This window comes from Apaloderma vittatum, unplaced genomic scaffold, assembly GCF_000703405.1.
Source record: "Apaloderma vittatum isolate BGI_N311 unplaced genomic scaffold, ASM70340v1 scaffold1731, whole genome shotgun sequence".
NCBI lineage: Eukaryota > Metazoa > Chordata > Aves > Trogoniformes > Trogonidae > Apaloderma > Apaloderma vittatum.
In genome coordinates this window covers 1-18096 of record NW_009699357.1, presented here as the reverse complement: position 1 = coordinate 18096, position 18096 = coordinate 1, and the positions used below count along the sequence as shown (strand labels likewise).

The 18096-nt window shown below is 48.7% G+C and overlaps 1 protein-coding gene across 1 annotated transcript; it reads right to left on the bottom strand.

Annotated features, from left to right (window-relative positions):
- Positions 1–4081: 4081 nt before the first annotated feature.
- Positions 4082–13065, bottom strand: CPA2 (carboxypeptidase A2 (pancreatic)). The gene is made up of 11 exons (XM_009878315.1): positions 13001–13065; positions 11185–11266; positions 10219–10353; positions 9436–9531; positions 8757–8858; positions 8402–8503; positions 7488–7598; positions 7041–7131; positions 6465–6664; positions 4592–4676; positions 4082–4343 (listed from the first exon to the last, which is right to left on the bottom strand). The coding sequence occupies exons 1-11, from the start codon at positions 13063–13065 to the stop codon at positions 4156–4158; spliced, it is 1257 nt and encodes a 418-aa protein (XP_009876617.1). The 3' UTR covers positions 4082–4155.
- Positions 13066–18096: the final 5031 nt, after the last annotated feature.

Below are 18096 nucleotides of genomic sequence, written 5' to 3'. Positions count from 1 at the left end.
CTCCCCTGGGGATGGGTACAGCCCCCAGCAGAGAAGGGAACGCTCTCCCCTTGTTCCCCCATAGAAAGGTTTTCCCCATCCTGGGTCAGCCCTTCCCCTGACAAAGCTTGGCGTGATGCTTTCAGGGTTTAATATCTCCTAATTTCTACCCATTGCATGCTCAAAATCCTCCCTCCAAAGCTGAGGTGAAACCACATCTTTCCCGGTGCTCCACACAGCAAAAGCTGTTGGATTTCCCTCCTCCGCGACGTCACCCCCGTCTCGTTGACCCCAAAGGAGAGTGGATGGGGCCAAGCCGTCACTGTCCCCACCCGGGGTGTCCCTCCCTACTCCCTGCTTTCGGCAGGACTCACCCCACGAAAAGCTGCTCGCTGCAGGCGGCTGCCACGAGGGCGGCGAAGACCAGGGGGATCTTCATGGTGAGCGGACGTGGATGAGCCTCAGCTGTGGATAGTCCCCCTACGCAGCGCTCCAGGGGACACTCATGGACCTTCTCGCCAAAGCCACATTTGCTGTCCCCACGGAGCTGGTGGTGACAAACAGGTTAGCCAGGAACGGCTCACAGGAGCCCAAATGTTCGCTCTGTTTGGCAAAGTCAATAAAAAAGCAGCCAAATTAAGGAGAATCTCAAAAGGTCTTCCTCAGTGCTCAGGTCCCGCCAGGGAGGACGTGAGCCCGAGCGCCCAGCTTGGTGCTCGTAGGTGTCACGGTCATGGTCACCACGCAAGCCGCGGGCATGGGACGGTGACGATCGTGGGGTCGTAGGACCCTCAAAGTACACAAGGACATGGACTTTTGTTCCCGTGAATTTCTTTATTACAGGTTACTGAGTCGATTCTAATTACGATTAGTAAAGTAAACATCTATTGCAAGCTACTACAAAATTACTAGCAGAAAAGCAAGCATGTAAGCACCTACATGATTAGTTACTTGTAGGCGTATCTATATCTACATATAAAATTCAAAATACGGCACTCAGGTATTACCAGTGCTGTCCAGCAAACCGCTCGCAGGAGTGGGGCCAGATGACGACGGATGAAGTCTCACTTCAAAGACGATGGGTGTCCTGGAGCCCGGCGTCCCCGAGGAGAGTCTGAGGGGTCACCCAGGGATGTTCACCTGGGGGTAACCTCAGAGAGAGAGAAAGAGGGTCTTGGTTTTGGGTCAGAAGTGAGTTATTTTTATGTCTTTAGTGCAGACACATGAGGGGGTGCAGGACAGGAGCTCCTGGAGCAGTCGTTGCTGACTTTTGCTGTCTCAGGAGGTCAGTTCCTTATAGTGGCTTCTTTGTTCCCCAGGTTATAGCAGTGTCTTTGTTCCCCAGGTTATAGCAGCGTCTTTGTTGTGCTCTTATCTACGATAGCCCTGAGCTCCCGCCCGCGCTTGTCAGGGATGCTCCTGGTTCCCGGGCTGGGTTCCCAGGCTGGCAGACATCATCTCAGTCGGTATTTTAGCAAAAAGCTTTTATCTGGGCTTTTTCCCCATTGAAACCAGGTTGTCTTGCTGGTCGCAACAACAGCAGGGTGAGCAGCAGGGAAGGTGCCCGTGGTTGGGGCGGGTCTGTTATGGCTTCACAATGCAGAACCGGTGATGCTGGTGAGCTGGTCCCGGCCACTGGTGCCAGGGTGGAGGTTCCTCGCTGAGGCATCATCATGGGGTAGTTGAGGTGGGAAGGGAACACAGGAGGTCTGTATCCGACCTCTTGGATGAAGCCAGGTCAGCTCTGGGGGTAAAGCATGTCCCTCTACATTGGGTTTTGGAGTCCTCCAAGGGTGGAGGCTGCACCGCCCGTCTGGGTGATGTGTCCCACTGCTGGTCTGTCCTCCTGGTGGAAAAGCATCTTCCCACATCCAGCCTGGCTTGCTCTTTCTTCAGCTGATGCCGTTGTCTCTCCCATCACGCTTTGCAGTGAAGAGCTTGGCTGTTTTCGCAATAACCTCTTCAAGATATGGGAGTGTCTTTGTGAGGTCCTCCCACCCCAGAGCTGCCTCACCTCCAGGCCAAACCAGCTCCTCTCCTCTCCTCTCCCAACAAGAAAGACCTTGAGGGGCTGGAGTGTGTCCAGAGCAGGGCAACGGAGCTGGGGCAGGGGCTGGAGAACGCGTGTGGGGAGGAGCGGCTGAGGGCGCTGGGGCTGTTCAGCTGGAGCAGAGGAGGCTGAGGGGAGACCCCATCGCTCTCTGCAGCTCCCTGGCAGGAGGGGGCAGCCAGAGGGGGTCGGTCTCTCCTCCCAAGAAACAAGTGATAGAACAAGGGGAAATGGCCTCAAGTTGCACCAGGGGAAGTTCAGGTTGGATATTAGGAAAAATCTATTTACTGAGAGGGTTCTGAGGCATTGGAACAGGCCACCCAGGGCAGTGGTGGTGTCCCCACCCCTGGAGGTGGTTAAGAGTCGGGTAGAATTAGTCAAGGATTTGCCAGTTTTAGGTTAATTGTTGGACTCGATGATCTCAAAGATCTTTTCCAACCTGGGTGATTCTGTGATTCTGTGCATCCCATCAGCGGGACACATCCTCCTGTCCCTCTTGGTGGTTTCCATCGCACTTGCTCTGCACCTCTTTAGTGCCAGGGGTCCAAAAACTGGATGCAGATGTCACCAAGCCACACACTAAGAAGAGGAACGAGGTGGCCTCAAGACCTGGATGGCTGGAATGAGCTTCAAAGCCAGGGCGAGGCCACAGGTTAACAAGCACAAGGTTCCCACTCAGGTGGCAGCAGGTGGGTTGGATCCACGTGTGCCCTGGGCCCTCCCCATCAGAGGGTTTTACCAGGGCTGTTTTTATCACCAGGACAGGAATTTGGAAGGGTGGGTCAATCTGAGAAGCAGGTGCCATCAGACAGGGCCATGAGCGGAGAGGACAGGGGCACACATGGGGACCGCCAGCTGCCCGACGCTCGAATTCATTTTCCAAAACGGCTGCACTTCACCCAAACCCGTCATGGTGTTCCCTGATGCCTCGGCTGCTCTTTCACCTTCCTTTGCCTGCCAACAGCCTCGTGGCCTTTGAGTCTGAACTAACATTTCACCTGTGTCAGCTGTGTTTGCTTCTCCTGCCAAGTTCGTGGAGGAGTGAGTAACTCACCAGCTGCTGAGGGGATGGCGGGACATCGAGATAAACCTGTTAGACTTGATAAGCAGCAGGGATTGCTAATCTCCAAGCTCCTGCGCACGGCCCTGGGCTCTTTGCTTTTAATCCCCAAGAAATGAGCAGGCTGAACAACAGAACGAGGGAGGTGGGATCTTGAGGGATCATGGACTGGTCGTGCCAGGTTCTCCCACCTCCATCCTCCCTCTAACCGTGCCCACTGGGCAAACCTGCGAAGGAGAAAAGGGGCAGGACAAATACGTGGGGACGTTAGGCCAGGAGATCCCTCTCCCACCATCAGCAGGTGGGCTGGTAGCATCCCAAGGTTCATTAAAGGAAATTAAATTCCTTTAATAAGTCTCATAGCCTGCATTTTGCTGTTTAACGTCAGGCCCTTTGCACCTGCCCATTTTGCCCCCAGACGCTCTGTCGGAGTCCCCAGAGCAGCAACACAGAGCTGTTATGTACCAAAAAAAAGAATTTTTTCCCCTGTCTATATGGCTGCTGGATGTCACAGGAGGGTGAGGCAGGCTCAGGCAATCCCCCAAGCCGTAGCTTTGCTGCAGTAGCAGAGCAGTTAACTCATTAGATGATGCAGTTGATCACTCCAGCACCTCAGAAAGCTCTGAAGTTCAGAGCACTTGCAATCCACGAATTTCAGAAATAGTTCAGAAAAACCTCCCTCCCAGCTCTGGGAGCCCGTTTCTGCACTGGTGAGAGGGCTGGCTGCGAAGGGAGGGAGTTGCAGGGGTACAACACGCTGCTAACGCCGCATTTCGCATTTGGTGATCAAGGTGGAGCTGCCGAGAGCGCAAGGCAGGAGGGTTTGCAGCAGCCACGACCTATGGGACAAGCATTTCTGTGTCTCATTGAGGTGGACCATGACCAAGTCCTAAAATCTTCTAAGGGCTTCTACCACAAGACGCAGGGAAGAAGAGAAGCATTAAATGCTTTTTATATGTGGACACGTACTGCTGCAGGAGGAACGAACGCACACAGGGTCTTTATTCAGCCAGGGAAGAGGTTTTATGAGCTTGATGCTACAGGCAGCTGATTCCCAGCCCAGCTTTTAGAACGAATTGTCTCGCACGTGCTCCATGATCGTTTTCAGACCCAGCCAGGTCTCCTCTGCGGTTGGGATGATTTGGCTGGCTGGCAGGAGGAACCCGTAGCGCCCCGTGTCACGCAGCTCAAAGGCAAAAGAGTATTTGATGCCGTAATCGTAGCTCCAGTCGATGCTGCCTCCACTGGCTTGGTCTGAAAGAGAAAGGGAGGAGAGCCAGAGGGGTGAACAGAGGCTTGATCTGAGCCCTGCTCTCCTACTTTTTGTATTCATGAGGGACAAGCATCATGTTTTTACGCAGATGCTCAGCTCTGACATTTGCCCAGTGGTGTCACTTTATGGAAGCATCACGGCTCCCAACAGGGAGAAGACCTTGGGGGAAGGAGACAGAGCCTGTTGTCCTGGGACAGGCCGTAAAAGCTCAGATGAGCAAAATACTCACAGATAGTGGTGCAAATGCTCCCCACTGTAAAGGTGGTGCCGTACAGGGACTGGATGGAACTGGCAGCAGCTCTTCCCAAGGCGTCCTGGAGAGGAGAAGATGAAGGATGACTCAGAAAGCAGCCTCATGAGACTGAAAACCACGCTCAGGAAAATCACCACAATCTTTCACAAAATCTCCAGTCTTTCACCCACTCCCCCTCAGTAAAATAGGGCCAAATCAATTAATTTCTTAATCATTCATACTAGTGACAGCACTCAGTGTCCACGATATTTTTGGGAGGTGAATTAAATCAGAGCGGGTTCTATATCTGGTCATCCAATGTTTCATCGCCCTGACTGTCTTGCCAAGGAAAGGTTCAAGAGATACAAGAAAATCCCACAGCAAATGGAGATCTTTCAATAGCCAGGAGTCAGCTTTGAGGTCACTTCGGCAACGTAACGGGTTGTTGCAGAGAAAACAGGGCCAGGCTCTTCTTGGGGGTGTAGAGAGAAAGGACAAGTGATGACAGACAAATCGCCACATGGGGAATTGCATTTTGGTGTTAGGGAAAAAGAAAATCCCCATCACAGTGGGGAAAGTTTGGGAAGGGCTTGAAGAAGCTGTGGAATTTCTCTTTAGAAATATCAACGCATTTAACCAAAACACATGTGGGCAAGGCTCAAAGTGAGCTGATCCAACCTCGATATTGGCTCTGACTCCAAAACCTGTCTGCTTTCTGCAGAGGGTTAGGCTAGAGACCTCCAGAGGTCTTTTCCACTTGAGTTGTGATTGTGAGATCTGTAGTACCTCAGAGATGTTCCTACAGCTGCGATGCTGTCATCGAAGCAGAAAGAAGGAAGCACAAAGGAGCAAAGAGGGCTGAGGTTTGGGTGGGGAGGGCACACAGAATCGTAGAATCACTCAGGCTGGAAAAGCCCCCTGGGATCATCAAGTCCAACCACTGACCTTACTCTACAGAGCTCACCCCTAAACCATCTTCCCCAACCCCACATCTCAACGGCCTTTAAACACCTTGTGGGTACTAACCCCCCTCCTGGGCCAGCCTGTGCCAAGCTCTGACCACTCTTTCTGGAGAAAAAAATTTTCCTCCTGCCCAGTGTGACCCTGCCCTGTTGCGGTTTGCAGCCGTTCCCTCTGGTTCTATCGCTCATTACCTGTGAGAAGAGACCAGCCCCAACCTCTCCACAACATCCTGTCAGGTCATTGTAGAGAGCGATGAGGTCTCCCCTCAGCCTCCTCTTCTTCAAACTCAGCAGCCCCAGCTCCTTCAATCATTCTTCATCAGATTTATCCTCCAGGCCCTTCCCCAGCTCCGTCGCCCTCCTCTGCATTTGCTCCAGTCCCTCGAGATCTCTGGGTTGAGGAGGTGCCCAAAACTAGACCCAACACTCAAGGTGTGGCCTCCCCAGTGCCAAGCACAGGGGGACAATCCCCTCCCTGCTCCTGCTGGTCACACTGTGTCTAACACAAGCCAGGATGCTGTTGGCCTTCTTGGCCACCTGGGCACACGCTGGCTCATCTTCAGCCACTTGTTGCTGAGAACCCCCCAGTCCATTTCTGCCCGACAGCTCTCCAGCCACCCTGCCCCAAGCCTGTAGCGCTGCCGGGGTTGTTGTGGCCCAAGGGCAGGACCTGTCCCTTGGCCTTGCTGAAGCTCACACTGTTAACATTGACCCATGGATCCAATCTATGTTTGCATATGACCAAGATTTCTCTTTTAAAAGCATTGAGTTGCAGGGGCTTTTGTTCACTCTCATCGGTGGTGGAGTTCAGCCACTTGCTTTCATCCCGATATCACGCCGGAAAACTTGGGTACAGAAAACCAGCCTGGCAGAACAGAGGAAGCTAAAGGCAAGTCACTAGGTCTCACCAGCTCGTCGCGGTCTGCCGGTTCGGTGCATTTGTAGCCGTAGGGATACATCAGGAGCTGAGAGTAACTGTGGAGGGTGAGGAAGGCCTGTATGTTTCCGTGGTTCTTGATAAAGTTGACGACAGATTGAACTTCCACCTCTGAGTTGGCATGGGGACCGTGGTAAGAGTCAGAGCAGGGATTACTGCTGGCTCCGGGACCTGTTGGTGCAAAGGAGGAACAAAAGGAAACCTGTAAGATCTGGCATTTATGAAAGGTCAAAGCAGACCAAGACGAAGCTGAGTTTTCCTAAAAATGGGCCGTCAGCCAAAAGCATAAATGTTCAAATAGCAGCATCGGAACGTGAATACTCAAGGGACATACTTCTAGATGATACGGGTCACTGCCTTCATCCTGTGCTCACTGGCAATTAATCGATGTGAAATTGCCTTTACAAAAGATATCTGCCAGCTTATTTGACCATCTAGATGATCTTCAAGGTCCCTTCCAACTTAAACCATTCCATTATTCTACGCAGGACCATAAAAGGGAACTTTCTTCCTAGTGACAGCCAGAATCCAGAAACTTTATTCCTACCTCCAAAACCTGCATCCCAGTTCCTGTTTGGATCGACTCCAACGCACAGACTGCCTTGATTCTTGGAGCGGGTCTTCCGCCACATGCGATTCTAAAAAAACAAACACTAAATCTTCCAAAAGGAACAAATCTCCTCGCATTTACAACTGCTACCCACAGATAGCTGCCATTCACCAGGAAAAGATCCCAGGTATAAGCCTAAGATTATTACTGTTGGGCTGACTGTCAAGACAGGCCCACAGTCAAAAGTCGAAGGGCTGCTGAATATACGGCGGGTTAAAATGGGTTAGATGATAATCAGTATCTTTGGCTGCCCAACCCTTCTGTGATTCCTTCTTACAGCATGAAGAAATGAACTGTCAGAGCCTGCTTCTCCCACATTTATTGTTTGCTTGGAAGAGCACGACAGCTTTCTAAATCGGCCGAGGCACAGGCACGTGTACTCACTGTGGTGTGAGTGAAGACGTATCCGTCAGGGTTCGAGACTGTCAGCAGAAAAATGTCCATTTTGTTCAGCAGAGAGGTGACGGATGGATCCTTCCCGTAGTCGGAGGCAATCTAAGCGGAGACAATATGGTTACACCGTGAGCTGCAGCATATTCTTCCCGCACGCTTATGCTCTAACAGCTGGGTACGGAGCGAGTCTGGCTTTCAGGACAGGGAAACAAGAAATATCAATTATCTGCTGGCCATGACTGCTCCTTGTTAGACTCAGAGACTGGAGAGAGCAAAGAATCAGTTTGGCTATTTTATTCTGAAGACAGGAAATCCATGGAAGAGGGCAACAAAATTCTCTCCTGCCTGTCCCTGAAAACGGGCCGAGGCTGGCACGAACATTGAGATGGATTAGCCGGGTTGGGGTTACACAGCTGCGCTGTGCTCCTCTGGCGGCCTCATCATTTTCAGCAGAATTTAAATGCTGGAAGTTCTGGCATTTTTCTGCAAGGTGACCAGCGACACAGCCCTTCTCTGTGTTGGCAGACCAAAGCAGCAAACTAATCTTCAGAAAATCCTCAGTTGTTTGTACAACCATGAGCCCTGCGGTCCTCAATGATTTTGCCAGAGCGGCTACATTTTGTCTACCTAAACGTCTCCCAACTGCTCTAAGAACCTGAAAGGAGGTTGTAGTGAGGTGGGGTCAGTCTCTTCTCGCGTTACCAGCAATAGGACAGGAGGAAATGGCCTCAGGTTGCACTAGGGGAGGTTTAGATTAGCTATTAAGAAAAATTTCTTTACTGAAAGAGTGGCGAGGCATTGGAACAGGCTGCAGGGCTGGCTAAATGAATGCAGGTGTGACAGACTTTTAAATAGTCAGAGGTATTGCCAAGACAAAAGAAAAACCAAATCGCGGTTGAAGTGACCTTTTTAGCGATCCAGATGGCACTGGCTTGGGTCACCCACTCTCGGGAATGGATACCGGCATCCAGCCAGATCGCAGGACGGTTGCTTCCTCCGGTGCTGAACTGTCAAAAGGAAATGGAAAGTTAGAAAACTCACATCGACGCCTGTTAGTCAAGAACATCCCGTACAGCCTGGGATGCTTTGGACTGAACCATGCTGTATCTCAAACGTTGAGCAACCTGATCTAGTGCGAGATGTCCCTGCCACAGCAGGGGGGTTGGAACTAGATGATCTTTGAGGTCCCTTCCAACCCAGATCACTCTACGATTCTATGATATATAAACGTGTGCACAAATTCTGTGACACGCGTCGTACCTTGAGCACGTACAGAGGCCGCTTTTCATAGGATTCCCCAATCTGGAGCTTACTGACCAAAGTGCTGTACTCGGACGCAAGATGATCCAGTTCTTCGTAAATCTGAAATGAAAAGTCACAATGACATCCACATCACCTTTATGTGTAGTACTGCCCAGAACAGTCGTTAGGACAGCGTGAAATCCACTATTCTCTCCTTTTTGCCCTCATCACTAGGACCTCTTCAAACTCAGTTTCACCTGATGTTGGTGCCGTTCCTAATATCACAAAGCAGAAGGAAGCACCGCGATGTTGTCAAGATCGCCTTATTTCAGGAATAAGTTCAAAACACTCTTTAAGAACTTCTAGTAAGAAAAAATACCCTCTCCTCTGCTTGATAGCTACCGGGTTCCTATATTTTCCTATTTCTATATTCATTCCTTTCTCAATCTCTTGAGGGTCAGAAGGGAGGGTTTTGAGAGAACTCTGCAGAAGAGTTTATGAAAAAAGCATGATGGGCACTTGCCCGCTCCAACAGTCCGTCAGGGAGAGTGCTGGCTCGTTGTGCTGACCGCAAAATGAATACATTTAGAAACAAAACCCCGTGCCAAAAAGAAGCTGGAGAGACATTTGAAGGCAGCATGAAAAAAAAAAAGGGCAGAAAAAAAGAATTCTCTTCCCCCAGAGCTGAGATACTCACGGAATCTAAGGAGTGGTAAGCTCCGTAGTTGAAGGTGGCGCTGCTGCGATCCCTTTGACCGCAGGCCATGTCTTCCCTTTCTTTATCTAGAACAACCTAAAAGAAACCATTGAAATGTGGACAAAAGGGAGAAAAGCCTCCTTAATTTGCAAACTTCTGACCAAATGATTTTCTCAAATAACGGAAAGGCCAGCCCCAGCCCCAAACCTCCCGCACATGCTTCTGCTGACCGGATCTGCAGCGAAGCGAGTGAGAATACCAGTGTTTAAATTAAGTTTTAAACACCTCTTAAGAGAAAACAAGAATAGCATTGGAAAGCTCGAGGGGGAGAGACAGGAGGCAGTGATTCTGGTCAGTTAATGCTATTTTAGATGCCATTTGGGGATTACTGCTGATGAAGAAATGTCTGGTTAGTGCCCGAGCAGGTGGCTTTTTCTCTCACACAGTGACGTACAGTTGTTGCAGATCATGATCCTGAACTACTCTTACCACAGTTTACTGGCTTATGAGTAACTCTGTCGTTGTGATTCCCCGATGCCCGAGGCTAAAAGACCACACGAAATTCCTCGGGGGTTACCAGAAAAGCCCCACAGAGCCTGTGAAGTTATTGATGTCGCTATTCAACGTGGTTTCAGCCTGCGTCTGCAGAGTGATCTCCGCAGCTTCCCAGGGCAGCTGTGACCCACAGCTCGTCTTTAGGAAATTAAAGCACAAACTACAAAAGTATAAGGGAAATATGTAAATATTCACGAAAAGTAAATAGGTGTCAATGGCATTGCCTACCTGCAGGTCTTCAATGAGGATGGAGTAGCGAATCCCGTGGGACTCCAGGAAGGCTTTGACTGCTTGGACACTGTTAGCAGGGATTCTCACATCTACCGGGCGGGTAGGGGTGGAAGGATTTATCCAGAAATCGAGCTGAAAAAGAGAAAAGGAAAAGGGATTTGGTTTGGGGGAAGCGCAGCTCTTCTAAAGCTTTAGGAATGCTGCTTCCTTCCAAATTCCGCGGTGTTGCGCCCCATCGCGCTTATGGCACTCTCCGTTCCTTAGCCTGGCCTCATCACAACCATCAGTTACTCTGACAAACTCACAAAAAAAACCCCAAACCAGAGGTCTGCAGGAGGCTAAAATCAGCATTATCACTGACTTCAGAGCTTCAGCCATTTAAGCAAGAAGAAATTTTAGTCTTCTCTGATGATTATTTTCCTCTTCTCCCTTATACCAGAAATAGTTTCAAGAAAAGCTCTGTACTACAGTATTAGGTAAGATGAAACCATTGGTTTTACTTCTCCTTTGGTAGGGGCTTTTTGAAATAATTTCAATTTCTATACTAATCAAACCAATATTTTAAAAGAAAACGATAACAAAAATTCTCACCGGTGCCAATAAGAACAGTAATAACCTAGAATTTTAGAGTGTGTTTTCCTGTTTTGGTGTAATGTAGACCAACTAACAAATTCCTCCCACAATACCAGGAGACAAGCACGAAGACATTAGCATCTCCACTTTAGCTTTTCAACGCTAAGATTAAGAGCAGGTCAGTTCAAAGATGATTGTAAACACAGCAGGACAAAAATATGACACGGGGCTGGTGCTAGAAGCTGCAGATCAAACACCAAATATTGAAACTTATTTAGGGCAGCTGCCACAGTGTGGTACGAACCTTTTAAATGCGGTGCGAAGTCCTACCCTGATAAGTCTTACCCCAGTCTGAAATGCTAAAAAGGTGCCTCTGTGGTAATAATGTACCTCAAGGTGCTCCAGCGATTCCAGAAGCTGCAGCTTCTTAATCTCCTCCCCATTTCTTGTCTTGATTCGGAGAACCTGGTGCCTGCAATAAATCAATAAGTTTTCTTCAGAAACAGTCTTGAAAAGCACTTGGTTGGAGTAGTTTGTTATTGGGATCATTAATTTGGTGGGTAGTTACTTGCAGTTGGTACCAAATTCTTTAAGGCAATTACAAGGAGTTGGTACCAAATTTTTTAAAGCAGTTGACTCACCCAAGAGTTCAACCAACAACCTGCAGGGCCGGCCTGCTCTATGCACGCTAGATTAGCAACTAGCTACATTTTTAAGATTTCATCAAAAACGAGGCATGAAGTCGATGAGTTTTTAACCATCCTGCATCTATCAGTTATATTTTATCAGCAACTCGCCAAAAAGAATAAAAATACTCTGGTTGAGTTTGCAAACGGTCCTCGGGGAGCGCTGTGCAACAAAGCAAACCAAACACTAAATTTGGGGTTTATTTCAGCTTTTTTCTGTCCGGGCAAAGCCAGTTGGCAACTTTCCCTGCGATTCACTCGGACTGCGCGTTGCACGCACAGGGATCCCACTGGACAGCCTCTGAGGGCTTTTTAGATCATGAAAAACATCATTCAAACACATGACAAATTTGAATCCAACAATCCAGGTAAAATACTGAGTCTCACACTCCGACCTGGCCCAGCTGCTCTCTCGGCATCTGCTGCAAGAGGCATTGAAAAACGGAGACGACTCAGAGCAAATTGACGTGGACAACTGTGAAATTGGGAAATATACCTTCAAACAGGGTAAACAAGGGACAAGTGACATGTGTGTTCATTTACTAGCATGGCCTTAGCAGCTGAGATGCTTGTTAAGACCAGGTCCCTCAGCCAAGGGATTTAACCAAGTTAAATCAACGCTCAAGGCACATTACTCCATTAAAAACTGATTATTGGATTCTCTGTCACCATCAGCTTTATTTCTCAACTAGATTCTTCTGTGAAGAGACTCATTAACTACAGCTACTGGACATGACTAAGGAGTAAATTAAGGAGAATCCAGCCTACATTATGCCAGAGCCCAGATGAAATGACTGAAAGGGCTTCTCCTGGCTTTACAGATCCTCAGGGTTTCGTAAACTATTTGTATTATTTCTTAATCTTATTACTATTTCTTAATCTTAGTCCTTACATCTTCATATACAGATTTATTCACTGGATTCTGGTGCTCACCTACTACATCTCAGGAAGTATCGCTTGGGTTTTTTATCCTCTTTATTAAGGTTCTTACACAATAAGATGGAAGAAATACTCCAGGAGTTGATTTTGCAATGCAGCATACAAATAACCCTTTAGAACAGAATGGTTGGAAATAAGGATTTTAATAGCTTAGAAAGGCTCTGAAGAGAATTGAGCATTTAAAGAGAAAGGAGAATCTTCAAAACCAAATTGAAGCTGGCAAGCTTTCCAATGTGAGGTCTTTGAGCTCTGCTTTGTGCCAGGCTCGAGCTTTGCAGTAAGGCTCAACTCCAGATCAAGGCTCGGGATTGCTCCCCAGGTACAACCAGAATCAAAATGAAGCCTTGGGTGAATGTGAATTTAGGAGCTCAGCTCTGCAGCCAGACCCTTCTCCTTAAAAAACCTGAATGAAAGTAGAGAGGGCTTCCTTCAAACACCGGAGTACCCGAGGAAAAGGCCAAGTCAGTCATAGAAAAGTAAAGAACGCGCCCCAGGCAGATTTGGTAAAGTTAAGGTCATGAAAAAGAACAGCTGGAAAACACGGCCTTAAACAAAAGGTCTTCTACAAAAGCATAACTCACCCAACAAATGTTTCCAGGCAAAAGGAAGCCCCGAAGAGGGCAATGAGGATCAAAATCAGCTTCATGTTTGACGGTGAAGTTCAACTCAGCCTAGGCAAAGGGGAATTTATACAGGATTTGGTAAGAAACCCTTTTTTTCAGATAAAACATATCTATGTTCCATGTGACTAAGTTCTCACACTTATCAGAGCTTTCAAGGCGATCAACAGATAGGAGGCAAATTTCGCCTCTAAAAACCTATTTTCTGCTGACACAGTCAAACCTGTGAGCGAGTTGTTTTGCAAAGCTTTGCCCACAAAGCTCCTCAGTGTCCTTTTACATACTTTTCGGGATGGAGAAAAACTGTGTCAAAGTGAAGTCATCCCAGCTCTCACCAGGGGTGAGGAGCTTGAACATTTAACTCTCGATCACGGGTTTTCCTCTGAAAGGTTTGCTAGTAGCCCCCTCCTCGTTACGAGGAGGCAGCCAGCAGAAAGATCTTGCTCCACTAGAGGTACTCAATTTGAGGGATTATTCTGAAGGATGAGGTCTGGGTCCTGCCTGCTCTGTAACGAGTCATCCCTGATTTACTCTTATATGCAAGTTACACGCTCCTAGATATAAACCAGACAGTTTAAATATATTATTTACTGAAATTACTAGCAGCCCCCCAATCAATCATTGCCTGGGACAGTTTCATACACATCCAGTCAGTCAGTGCTTCAAGCAAATTAAGGCTCCTACTGTAAAGTAGGAGCAGAAAAAAAGCTTTGGGTGAACAGGGACTTAGAGGAGCTCAGTTCTGCAGCCAGACCCTTCTTCTTGGACAGGCTCACTAGGCATCCTCTTCAAAATGAGGCATCCTTCTCTCAGGAAGAGATGACGCAGATCTGAAGAACTCTCCTGGAACAACCACCGCTCGTCCCATCAGCTTTACCATGCCCACGGGGCTGCTGCCCAAGCCAGCAGTTCTCTGGGTCCCTTCACTCTTGTGCTGGAATTTGGCTACATCTCACTTTATGGAGAATAACCTCTACCTTGTTTGTCTTCCATAAAGCCGCCCAGATATTTGAGTTTATGCACCAGTACATAAAAGGTGACTACCAAGAAGATGGAGACTCCCTTTTTACAAGGAGTCTCATAGAAAAGACAAGGGGTAATGGATAAAAGTTGCTCCTGGGGAGATTCCAATTAGACTCCAGAGGAAAATTTTTCACCATTAGAGCAATTAGACATTGGAATAGTCTTCCAAGGGAAGTGGTGGATTCCTCAACCTTAGAGAGCTTTAAGGTTCACCTTGACAGGGTGCTGGGCCATGTCACTTAAACTGTATTTCTTTACCTTAAAGGATTGGGCTAGATGATCCTTGAGGTCCATTCCAACCTGGTGTTTTACAATTCTGTGATATCTATGTTGAAGGAGTAACGGCCATGGGCAGCCTCTCAGCTGAACTTTAGGAACCATCGCCACAATCTTTGGTCATGGGAACTCCCAGCTGTGGTTGTCCCAGAAGGACGGGTAGGGCCAGAGGGCTGTTGGATACACTTTTTATTTGTCGCATTAAAAATGTTCCAGAGGAAGAGCCAGGTGCTGACCCTGCCGTCATACCTGCAATCGGGGTTCCTGGGAACTAGGGTGGGGCAGAAGGGTTCAGCTACTCCATCATCAGCCTCAAGGAAAGGAAGTCTCTGACGATCCCCAGAGGAAGCTCTTAGTAAAGATCTCACCCATATCGCTCTCGATGTTTGTCACCACCCCCCCGAGGAGCCTCCCCCAACCTCCCTACCCCTCTGCAGCCAGAGCTTCTTGTCACGTGTTCACAGCAGACTCTGAGCAAGTCTTTCGTAAGGCCAAGCCTCGTGTTTTTTGGGAACAAAAGGAGCCTCAGGCAGGGATCTTGCCTGTTTTGACACACAGGAATTAGTCATTCTCCAGCTGCTGTATCTTAGGGGCACGCTGGGGAGAACATGCGCCCCACAGGGAGGTCAGGTACCTTCCTGTGAGTCCCCAGGTCTTTGAGGTTTAACCTGACCCAGTCCTTGGGAAATGAGCAGCTCTACAGCCCCCTCCATGTAAATCAGGTAACTCAAGTTTATCCTAAGTGACAGCAACTATCACGAGACTTCCCTACTTCTAGCACTGCAGTCTTTCCGGTAGAAGTCAAATCCCACCGGTAGGTTATGATCTGGCCTTCAATGTTTCATAAAGAACTGACAGACTGTCCTCATCACCCTCCTGCGGATTGACTCCTTGAAAACAGGAAGGACAGGTTTAATTTCAGGTGAAATTATAGCTTGCTTCATTACTCATGCCACATCTCGCATGGATTTAAAGGCTGCCAGGAGATCCCGCCAAACATGATGTCAGGATCTAAAATACATGAAGAAGCTCCAAGTGCCCTGATAGGGCTCATGTGGGGTCTCCACCCACTGCATTTAATCCAAACCTTCATACCCACTCCTAATCCCCACCGAAGGGGCTTCAGAACCCTCCAGCACCGTGTTCTCCTGCCATAGCCAGAAGGTCAACAAGCCAGAAGCCAAAGGTGACAGCAAGGCAAGGGGGGTTTTTCATTCAAGAGCTCACCGCAAGGACCACGCAGCTGGATTGGAGCAGGTCTGCTGGCACCGACCAGGACAGCCAGAGTCCAGATCCTTGGGGAGGTCACACACAGCAGGTCTGGAGCAAAGATGTCCACTGCAGCTCAAAGAAGGACCAAAAAAAATAGTCTCGGTTTAAATGCAGTGGCTCCAGTGCCAAGGGGCGGAGGGTGTGTGGGTAGGAGCCCTGTCAGGGCAATTAAAGCTCTCCGGGCCCTGGCACACTAATGTGGGCAGGTTGGGGGATGCTCTCGGTGTGGTCCTAAGAGGATGCGGTATCACGCAATGAGTCACCGGCAGCCCGGTGACGCATTAACAAGTGGAAGGTGAAATGAATCTTGTCTAACCAAACCTTGTCTCATTGCTTAAAATTGCCTTAACGATAAAGTTTACCTGCGCTGCCATCAACAGAGGGACAGAATGGATACGACCCCCACAGCCAACTGCAAAAAGCCTCAAAAGTCAGCAAATTTAGGTGGAGTCAGTCCTTTTCAGTAAAGTGCAGACCCTCCGTGGTAGCCCCTATCCAAAGAAGGTGCTTGCAAACACGAGACAGCGTAGCAACCTCTCCGATCTGACGGAAACAGTAAGCGAGCCCACAGCTTGCGGTCCCCCTCGTCTCAAAAATTCAGTAGGAACGGGAAGGTGAAGGCAGATGACCCATGCTGGACTGAGATTTCCTTGTCTCCTCTTATTCTCTCTGCCTCACTTGTCCCCTCTGCCCCTCTCATACCTTCTGCATCACCTCCTGATATCTCATGGGGTCCCAGGCATTTTCTAAACTTCTTCAACTTTCTCCATGTCTCTTGAGCCTCTCAAGCCCATATTCCTCAGAAATCCCATACACATTTTGCCTTTGGATAGAAAATTTTCTTTCCTCATCATCTCCAGCTAGACCTGAAACACCGACATGACGAAGGCCTCTGTGGGCAAATCAGCTCCTGGATGACAAATGTTAATTGGCTATAACGCAATTCAGTTTGGATTAGGGGCGGAGAACTATTATTTCTGTAAGTAATGGATTATTTCCATGTTCCTGATCTGCAAGGCACCATGCGAATGCCCTGGATAAAGAATGAGTCAGGCTTTCAGCATGTGGCTCACCACTTGTATATAGGGCTGGCATCATTTTAGGAGCAGAACCCTCGTTTTGATCTCATTGGAAAATCCGCAGCTGTATATCAAGTGACTGCAATGGAGCTGCTTATTTCCATCTTAAAAAAATTAGCAAATCCAGACCTTCAGCTTTCCAGGGTTGTCCCCAGATTTCACGGGTTGGAGCAGCTTATAACCCACACCACACACGCCATCAGGCCACGTTGTAGTTTTGCATTTTAGGAGAGAGAGCACACTGATGAACTGTACCTGGAAATAACAAGAAGGGGATGGGAAGGGTACTGGGAGACACACAACCACTTACCTCTACCTGGAGATTAAACACCAGTTTGTCATGTCCCGAGCTTTCAGGATGATGACTTAGATTCGCCGATTCCTGGGCCAGGATTAAGGTGAATAAACACCAGGGATCCTAACGCCGCTTCCATTTATCCACAACAACGAATCTTAATAACTAATAAGGATGGGCCTCCGCTGCCCGCTTAGTGCTCACAGTGATGTGGCTCACGACAAAGAACCACCTGTGAAAAGCCAGCTTTGTCACAGATACCTTTTTGTTAGAAGAAAAAAAAGAGAAAAGGATAAGGAAAGAGAGATCACTACCCTCGGATCCAGCGAAGATGACGGCACATGCGGGGATCCTCTGGTGGTGGGCAGGAGCGTGCCAAACTCCTGGCGTTATTGCCTGATGGTGTCATCATCCCATGGGATAGTTACAAATCATAATCACTTCCGAGGTTGTGAAAGCCATTTCGGCCGGAAAGTTTTGCACAACGCCCTCAGTCCCCTTCTGCTAAGGGCCAGCAGGGGTCAGCAGAAAACACAGAATTAAAATTTTGTGGCTGGCACCGGACTCTTCTCCAACAGGTCCACGTCCTTCTTGTGCTGAGGGTCCAGAGGTGGACACAGAACTCCAGGTGAGGTCTCACCAGAGGCAGTATTACCTCGCTGGACCTGCTGGCCGCGCTTCTCTTGGTGCAGCCTGGGATGCGAATGGTTTTCTGGGCTTCAAGCGCATGTTGCTGGCTCATGTTGAGCTTTTCATCCATCAGTTCCCCCAATCATCCTCATCATCCACAGGAGAAGGACTAGATCCTCTAGTCCCAACCCCCTGCCCTGGGCAGGGACACCTCCCACCAGACCATGTTGCTCCAAGCCCCGTCCAGCCTGGCCTTGATGGCCTCCAGGGATGAGGCACCCACAGCTTCTCTGGGCAGCTTGTGCCAAGGTCTCACCAACCTCAAAGTGAAGAATTTCTTCCTTATATCTAATATTTCAAACCATCTGAAATTGCCCATTAGCATGGATCTACCGAACAAACATTCATCCTGTTTAAATTGGTCTCCTCCCTTTGTCTGTAGTTTTATTATCATACAGAATCACAGAATCATCCAGGTTGGA

Bases quoted from the DNA above. Each gene is read 5' to 3' on its own strand.
- CPA2 (XM_009878315.1), bottom strand. From the start codon at position 13,065: ATGAAGCTGATTTTGATCCTCATTGCCCTCTTCGGGGCTTCCTTTTGC. The intron at 11,267-13,000 runs GTGAGTTATGCT...GATTTATTGCAG, and splicing joins TGCCTGGAAACATTTGTTGG to GCACCAGGTTCTCCGAATCA. The intron at 6,665-7,040 runs GTAGGAATAAAG...TTGCACCAACAG, and splicing joins CTGGGATGCAGGTTTTGGAG to GTCCCGGAGCCAGCAGTAAT.